Below are 9,713 nucleotides of genomic sequence, written 5' to 3' on the forward strand. Positions count from 1 at the left end.
CACTGCAAGTAATGCCAGCTAATTGTGGGACCTAAAGAATTGTATTAAGGTCCCACATCCCCCCTCCCCCCCCCCAAAAAAAACCCTGTGAACTCTGCTTTTATTGAATGCAGATCACTTCTTTAAACAAATGAAAATGTTTAAGAAATAAAATGTATGTAAAAAGGGTCGGTAAATAATTGTACCTATTCAGTGTCAGAAAATCCTGCAACGCTGGTGATTGATTAAAACCCTAAAGTATTGGAGCCCTTTAAACGCGAAGGGCCATAAACATTTACCTGCTTTGCTTAAAACTATTATTGCATGTAAAAAATCTCAACGCATAAGAAAATAATTAAATCTGCATTGCTGGCCTTAACACGGAACACATTTTGCAGTGTAATCCTTTAAATAACACACAGTCCTTTGTATTAAACTCAGTTGTGAGAATAGCAGTTGGAAAGATATGACATGTAACCCGTTTTAACCCACGTGATGTTATTCTCCCAAACAACCAATCTGGTAATAATGTGTCAAGTAATAAACTGATCAAATACACCAACCTCTTTTCATATTAGTACATATAGAACATAAAAACCACTGAGAGTCCAGAGAAACAGTATAATGTACCAGAAGTGTCTGCTAAGAATGGATTAATTAAAAAGATATAAAAGATTGCCTGCAAATGACCTCACTTGCTATTGTTTGATATTAATTGCATTATATTTTCTTTAGGTCTAGTTACTTCTTTTTTCGGAAATGAATCTCAAAATCACATTATGACTTCAATTATTTTAAGCTTATGTACAGTTTACTGTGTGTGATGGGAATATATATATATATATATATATATATATATATATATATATATATATATATATATATATATATATATATATATATATATATATATATATATACCGTTATATATGTGTGTGTCCATATTCCTATAAATATAAATACATAGAATACTTAAAGTCAGTCCAGGTCTTTTTTCCCCAGGAGTTCTTTGTTGGTGCTCCTGGAATAGGGCTCAAAGGCAGAGGAGCTGAGGTACCGGGCTGACAGCTCCTGGAGGTTCCCTGCCATTGTCAATGGGTTGGAGGAGAGCCGGTTGGCCACAGTGCCTAGTAGAGATGGCACGGGCATGCTGAAGATGCTGTGCCCCGTGGGGGAGGCGTGGAGTCCGGGCTGGCGTGGAGGTGCACTAGTCATTGCAGGGTGGGATGGGTTTCCAGGACCTGAGCTGCCTGGGCCACGCAGGGTACCTGCTGCACAAGGGGGTAGTAGTCCTGGCAGGCCAGGGGGGGACAGCAGGCGACCTTGTTCCAGGAGCCGTAGGACGCTGCAGGTGGCTGCAGTTTCAGATACCACAGAGCGCAGCTCGGAGTCTTTGCCTTGGTCCTTTTTCTGCTTTGTCCTCCTGTTCTGGAACCAAACTTTCACCTGGAAGGAGAGCAGCGAGAAGCTTAGGACACAGCCCTGTGACACCAGAGATAGTACAGAGGGACACAGCCCTGTGACACCAGAGATAGGACAGAGGGACACAGCCCTGTGACACCAGAGATAGGACAGAGGGACACAGCCCTGTGACATCAGAGATAGGACAGGGGACACAGTCCTGTGACACCAGAGATAAAGGACAGGGGGACACAGCCCTGTGAAACCAGGGTAGGACAGGTAAAGGACAAGGGGGACAGCACTGTGACACCATGGATAGGACAGGGGGGACAGCTCTGTGACACCAGGCATAGGACAGGTAAAGGACAGGGGGATACAGCCTGTGACACCATGAATAGGACAGATAAAAGACAGCGGGACACTAAGAGGAATACCAACAAAGACTTAAACAAAAACCTCCAAAAACTGGGGACACAGACCTGTGGCACCAGAGATACGACAGGGGGAGACAGACCCTGTGACAGCAGAGATAAAGGACAGGGGGGCATGACTCTGTGACACCAGGATAGGACAGGTAAAGGACACAGGGGACAAAGCCCCGTGACACCAGAGATAGGACCGATAATGACAATGGGACACTAAGGGGAATACCAACAACGAATGGAACTAAACCCTCAAAAAGTGGGAAGTGTGAATGACTGAGATGGAAACAGGTGAAAAGCTTTAACTAGGAGCCAGAATCCAGAAATAAACACAGAGAATATACTGTGTATAGACAATAAGATAGATAGATAGATAGATAGATAGATAGGTAGGTAGGTAGGTAGGTAGGTAGATAGATAGATAGATATTAGTAAATAGGTAGCTATGCAGGTATACGATAGATAGATTGCATCAGATTGTAAAAACACCATGTAATGCATCAGACAGGTAATACTATTTTTTCTTTAACTCCTCCACAATATTCCGAGGAATAACAGAATATAAATACAATGTACAGTTTGTATTTCCATAAATGTCTCTGCTGCAAGGACCGTTAAGTGCAGTAAAACAGGGAGAAAAACTGAAACTAGAGAGACACTTTGGGGTTTGTGATTTTCTTTTTGCCGGCAGACACACACCCAGCAGTCACACACCTAGCAGTTACACACCTATCAGTCACACACCTAGCAAACACCTAGCAGACACACACCTATCAGTCACACACCTAGCAGACACCTAGCAGACACACACCTAGCAGTCACACACCTAGCAGTCAGGACACAAGATGTTTCTCTTTGTTAAACGGTTCTGGCTTCAAATGGGATTTTTACTGGGGTTTCACCCAAACTTCTGTCAGCCTTTCTATTAGTGACCGTCTAACGATAGTCTACATGCCCCAGGATAGTTACTGCTTTATCATAACATAAACATCATAACATCAAATAATTGGACATACCATATAGTGATGAACAATATACAGTTACATGACAAATTACGTACATTCGCATCACACACACACACACACACACACACACACACACACACACACACACACACACACACACACACACACACACACACACACACACACAATAATTTCTCTACTTTTCTGCTTTGATGATCTCTTAATCATTTCCGAAAAAAATAAATCAAACTATACTAACGTAAAAAAACAAACAGCCCACATATAATATATAATTTAATAGCGCAAGGTAATCAGTTTGTAGGTTGAGAGTGACCTTGAGACGCTGCACAAACTCAACACATTCCCCTCCAATCATTTGAAGTATTTGAGTACAATAGATTATATCCTATTTACTTTACATTCCAATCGACCTCAGAAAATCTGTTTAAATTGTGGTGTCACATTGTCGATGGTGTTTACATTATTGAAACCCACTAATCTCTAGCTGAGATCCAAAAGACGTTTATTTGGGGTGATTTGCTATATTTTTTTTTTTTTTTTTTTTTATAGAAATTCCCTCTACTTTGTAGTTCATTGTCTAATTATATTATACATATTTATAACATCTCTTGGTTTCTGTAAGAATGGGGAGGCAATCAAAGCATGTTAAAATAAAAAAATTAAAATATATATTATTGTAGGTTTAATATATACAGCCTTTTATTGCCTTTATTGAAAACTAATGACCTAAACTACCGATCAATTCGTTCTTCCATGATCAATCAGCAAAATCATGCTTCCAAGGGTTCACTAAATGGTTGTCTTTCAGTTTCAAATCAATCTTTCAGTCAGTGTAGCTCAGCAGCTACAATGTATTCTTATATTACTAAGGTAACATTATCTATTGTTACAGTTTGTAGCTTGTACTACTGGGAATATTGGCAAGAAATGATCACAAACAGGAAAGTGTTGTAAATATCTTGCACTGCTGGGGGTGTGTGTTAAAACCTGCTATACAAATCAAAAGATGCTCAGAATATTAAAACTCATTAAAATAGCATTACCGGTTGGATTTTAAAACAAAAAAGGTAGTAAGTATTATCTAATACTACAGAACAGATTTATTTATTTATTTTTTAAAACACAGAATATTGCTTGAATTGCTCCTTTAATTCTGTTACATCAAAATGTTACTGTTTATAACTAAATCTGAACATTGTACACTTGTATCATCTTTATTATGTGTAAATAGCATGTTTGTATTAGGAGAGCTATAGTATCTTATGTAGAAACCTATGTCTCTGATATATTCTCATATTTCTCTTATATTGTCTGATTGTGACATTATTTTAGATCAATAATGACATGAGTAATTGTGTTTTGACAGCTGTCTGCGACTATTACTCCAGTATGCAGTTAATATATGTAATATTTTTTGTAAGATCTTACCAATATAATAACAGATACATACGTATATAATTTATTATGATTCCCAGTGCTCTGGCTCTGTGCAGATATTTATTAATGGACTGTAGGGCACCGCAGTAGTAGCAAGTGGGTTAAAATCATAGCATTTACTGTGCAAATATAGTCGCTTGAGGTGTAAACATTTGCAATAAATGCATGTACTCCCGTTACTAGGGCAAGGATCTTTGTTATGTGTAGCACACATTCATTTTGACCAAACATATCACCAGTTCCATAATAAACTGCACACATGAACAAGGAGATTGATAAGTCGTGTGAGCTACATTTAATATACATCAGCTGGCCCTAAATATATAATTTCCAGGTATAAGGTAGTTCCAGAGTTAACAAAGAGAACACTTCTACTTTTGTAGCTTTAATACTTGTATTTGAACCAGAAGCGGTAGCACTTACACACCAGGGTAACCTCACCCCCTCTAAACTGTTTTTTTTTTTTTTTAAATCTTTTATCTCATTATTTTACTCAAAGTGTTATACTGGGGGATATTTCAGTCACCCTGCGGAAAACACTCGTGCAAACAGCATCAGAGTTATTAAAGAAAGTCAAATCCGGCTGTTGCAAGGAGATTTGCGAGGTATTTTGGAAGCAGAACTGGCCCAACAAGGGTGGCAAGTGGAGCATGGGGTGATGGTTTTAGTGAAAGGTAGCAGAAGATAGAACAGTTGCTTTGAAGGCGTGAGCTGGTGTGTTTAGAAATGGTGCACAGTGTGTCTGTGCATGAGTGTGCTGTGTTTCTCTATCTGCATGGGTGCTTGTGCGTGTGCAAAAGTGTATCTAGTTGGTGAATCTGTTTGTCTCTGTGTCTTTGTCTGAAGAAGAGACCCATGTGGATGTGAAATTCTAGATTAAGAATTCAAATTAACAAACGTGTCCTTTCTCCTGGTTATTTTGCAAAATCTGACATACTGAAAGCTACTTATCAAATGTCCCCTGCTACCATGATTCAACTGGCTTGGAGGAAATGAAAGAGAGAGAATGAAGAGGTGGCTTTATGATATTAAAAATCTAATTATTGACAATGTTTTATTTGCAGCAGGGAGACTTCTGATAAAGATTCCCCCTGTGTCTGCTTGTGTTTGCATCTCTTTGTGTCATGTTGTTTAAATCTCAGTGTGTGCGTGTTTGTTTATCTATAGGGAAAGTCCCTCTTATATGTTGTTGCAATGTGGGACTCACAGTAAATGGTGACATTGTGCAGATTTACTGTGTCAGTATTTATATATTTACCTTTGTGCGGTTTATTTTTGTTACATATCGTTATAACTTAGTTATAGCACGGATATTACAATATCTGTTGTTGCAGCTAAGTACAAAAAAACTAAATGCACAACTGTAAGTATGCCCTCTTATTTACTTTTACTGTTTGGATTACCCTTGACTTGTGTTACAGGTTATGGATACTCTCGTTGCAATAGGTTGCTCTCACAATACACAGACCCTTATCCATCCAGGAGGATTGTGTGACGTTAACACAACTCCAAGTGTGCAACAAGGATTTAAAAGAGAGGAATGAATTGAATCAGGGGCATGTCTGTGTACTTCTGTCTGTACTGTCCACTGTCAGTACCCACTAATGAGAGAATATCCCTGTGCATACACTAATAACATCAGTATCTGTATACGTGTACATCCTTTAGGAAGGACTGTCTATAAAAGTGTACATGGTGCAAACTGATGCTTCAACTCAAAGACAGAAAATGGAGGTGAAATAAATGAAGATGTATTTATTTGACAGATATGGCGGTGTTCTCTGCACTGTATCTGACTGACATGGTTTGACACTTTATTGGCTAGAACCTTTACCTGAGTTTCAGATAGATTGAGCTGTCTGGCCAGTTCTGTTCGCTCTCTGCCCACCACATACTGGCACCTTTGGAATTCCATCTCCAGTCGGTACAGCTGCTCAGCTGTGAAGGAGGTTCTTGTTCTTTTGGGCCGGTCAAGGTCCAGTCCTTTTGGTAAAATAATTTCTCGGATTGAACCTTTGGCATCTGACAAATATAGACAGATGCAGTTTGTACATTGCCCATACAATATGGTAATAATAAACAAGAGTATCTAAGTCATATAACAGAAGTCCCCTCTCTCCAACACTCTTATTGCCTTATAGGTTTCAAACGCTGGCTGTCCATAAGAATTCCTACCCCCTGATCAATCAGATATATTTATCATATTGCTATAGGCTATCTATTGTACAATGTATACACTTCTATTTAATATAATAGCTACAGCACGTATTACAAAGAGTTTACTTTCCTGTTAGACACATATTGAATTAATACAAATATGACATACATGTGCAGTATCCCTTCCTCTCTCACACTTCCCTGTCCTCCAACTGTATTTCTTTTTTGATTCTTCTCTCTCATATTTCTCCACAAAAAAAGCCTGGACATTTAGTATGTGTAAGATCAATCAACATCAAGGAATTATAATAGTATAATTGTAGATTTACAAGATTCTTATTTGTTGGGGGTTTGCGACACACACAAAAATATCCTGATTTTTCAGTTTCTGGATTAAATTAGTGCAGTTATCTCAGCTGTACCCCTCAGACCTTCACTACCCCCAAACTATTCCCAATAGGACTCATCCTGAAACCTGACACCCAACAGGAAAATTCTGCTTAAATAATATCCACACTGTGTGGGACAAGGGGAATAATTGGAGAATGTAACATGTCCTGATTTAAAAAAATACACCGGTACCCGTCTATCTCAAATAATATTTCTCACACTGGGAAACCACTGGCGATGAAACATCAATGTCTTTATATGACACCAATTTAGGGTCAATCGGGTGCAAACGAACGTGTATTAGCTGTATAATAATAATAATAATAATAATAATAATCATAACAACAATAATATAAAACTAAATTGTATATGTATGTATATATATATATAAAAAAAAAAACACACACACATGTGTATATATATATATATATATATATATATATATATATATATATATATATATATATATATATATATATACACACACACACACACCCATATAAACACATATATGCATAAAACACACATACACATATATATATATTTGTTTATTTCCACCAATTATGTGATTATGTGTACCCTATTTGTTGATTTAAGGGGAAAAAGTATTAAAATGTTTTACAAAACTTAAGGTATTTCTTTATTGTTGGTTTCTGGGGAACTCGGTTGAATGTAAAGTAATATAGAAATCCTGACATTCTGCCGAGGAAATGTGGAAACGGCTCTTTTATTTGACAAATATTACAGAGAATCATTAAAAAACGTGAAAAATCTGAAGTGCAGAATTGTTCGACATGCAGTTGGATCCCTAGATTTTGTAATTAAATAATATTTGGACAAAACTAGCGTTTTGGTAGAAGAGGGTTGATTGATTTTATGCCTATTTTTTTTTTTTTACTTAATGTTTAAATTATCTGTTAGCATCTGAAAAACTTAAAATAATATTTTATCTTAGTGGTTACATTTTGCTTATTTTCTCCACGTCTATCGAGAAACGTAAAAAAAATAAAATAAAAAACAGTTGTAAATAACATTAATAACATATGAATATAAAAGGCTGCTGCATATACCGAAAGTTACATGTAACAAGGAAAAATAAGAGTAAATGCAGTATAGCACAATGAACTTGTTTCCCAACAGTGCAAAACACCCATTATTCATCAGGAACAGAAAAGAAGGGCATACAGTATTGGAAGCAGTGAGAGAACAGAAGAGATATTGCTGAAAAAAAAAGATTAAATTAGAAATATGGAAAGTGGTAAGAAATATACCTCTGACGAGTATCCTTCTGCAGTACTCTGGGTCAGCATTGCTACTGCTTTTAGTTTTTGTGCATCCTTCCGAAGACCCAGAAGCTGGGTAACTGCCTTGCTGCTCCTTCAAATAAGAAGTGGAAAGATTCCCCTGATTATCTTTGCCTTCCTTCCCTTCCTTATGTCCAGTCTTTGAGATCCTGTTGCTCTCTTCTGCATTAGAGTTGCACCTAACGTCCATTTTGCCTGGTTTCTCAAACATATAGTGTAAAAAAAAAGCACACACACACACAGGGAAGTGGCAGAGAAGAAGATATCTGAGTTGTTACTTGGTGGTGGGAGATTGTGGGACCAGCAGACCAAGGATCATGGATCCGCTTGTGTAGCCTTGGAGGAAGCAGAGTTCCTTAACCCTGGAAGACAGAGATGCATGTGTTGGGACTGGAGCCTTTAGTGTCCAGCAGGCTCTCTGATCAAGTAGAACTCTAAAATGATTTAATGCCTGCCTTATTACTCACACATCCAGTTACACTCATAGAGGGGTCGCTCACTCGATGCTTCGATTGATTACGGGTAATTTTGAAGCCTCCACATTTAGGTTACCTCATGAATACACTAAATTGTTTGGATAATATATTAGATCACAAATGGATAGTTTCTGCGCTTGTCCCCAATCAAGCAGAGTTTAGCCAGCAAATAAAAGTGAAATGATTGGTCTTTGAGTGCAGGATACACAGTGCAGAGACAATCACAGGAGAGGACATCCAGGAATAAATAACAACAACTTTTCTTTGTTAAACCAGATTCAGATTCATTCTCAAATTTCAGAAGCAGTGCAAGCTCTGAGAGTTTCTTCTTTAATTTCCTATATATTTTTTGCTCCTTCAATTTCTGATGACTTTCAAATGATATTCTTTTGTTGGGAAAGCGAAGCCCACACATATAAATTCGCCTAATTAAAGGCAAACTTAAATTTGTTGCATTTGAAAAATAAAATATATATACAAAATAAGTACCCAAAGTGCAGAAATGTCCCTTTTTATCCTTCAGCTCGAACAGCCATTTCCAGCACTTGTGTGCTCTCTTCCAGCCTCTTGACCAGAGCAAATACTTTTTCAAAAACCAATCTGTTCATAAGGAGCAAACCTCCTAAATCCAAAAGGTTAAAGAGAAGAGAAAGAGAGAAGGAGATAGAGAGAGAGAAACAAAATCCAGTGCAAATCCGTGCTGCATATTCTGCAGTGAAGGAGAAAAAGTTTTACCCTGACTATTTCATTGTCCCTTCTGCAGCATCTCTGAGAACAGAAACAGCAAGTAATCCAATAATACCATTGATTAGGCCACAATGGCTCAATTCAAATCAATGCCCTTGTGCAAAGAGCATGGTGCAGTCCTTGTTCTCACCTTGCTGAAGCCCCCTTATTGCAGTTCTGCTTATTCATTCTTTTATGAGGAATGTGGAGAGAGAAAAGGATTGAAAGATGGTAATTATCTAATAGGACCTGTATTAACACACAGCCCTCTAGAGTGTGGGTGTCTGCCAATGGTTCTTGGCAGGGTGAAAAGGCCACATATAGCTCTCGCCCCCATTCAGGAGGATTTGTAGGGCTTGGGAGGGGAGGAAAAAGAATTCCCTGCAAATAATGTAAAGACAAGTTTTAGTAGGGTCAATGTGTTTAACCCTTCGC

At 37.9% G+C, this 9,713-nt stretch overlaps 1 protein-coding gene across 1 annotated transcript; it reads right to left on the reverse strand.

The window, feature by feature from the left end:
- Positions 1-919: 919 nt before the first annotated feature.
- Positions 920-8,763, reverse strand: VAX1 (ventral anterior homeobox 1). The gene is made up of 3 exons (XM_075610210.1): positions 8,044-8,763; positions 6,060-6,247; positions 920-1,425 (listed from the first exon to the last, which is right to left on the reverse strand). Exons 1-3 carry the CDS (start codon positions 8,285-8,287, stop codon positions 958-960), a joined length of 900 nt encoding a protein of 299 aa, XP_075466325.1. The 5' UTR covers positions 8,288-8,763; the 3' UTR covers positions 920-957.
- Between the last annotated feature and the right edge of the window lie 950 nt (positions 8,764-9,713).

Source organism: Ascaphus truei, chromosome 8 (assembly GCF_040206685.1).
Source record: "Ascaphus truei isolate aAscTru1 chromosome 8, aAscTru1.hap1, whole genome shotgun sequence".
In the NCBI taxonomy this organism is placed as follows: Eukaryota; Metazoa; Chordata; class Amphibia; order Anura; family Ascaphidae; genus Ascaphus; species Ascaphus truei.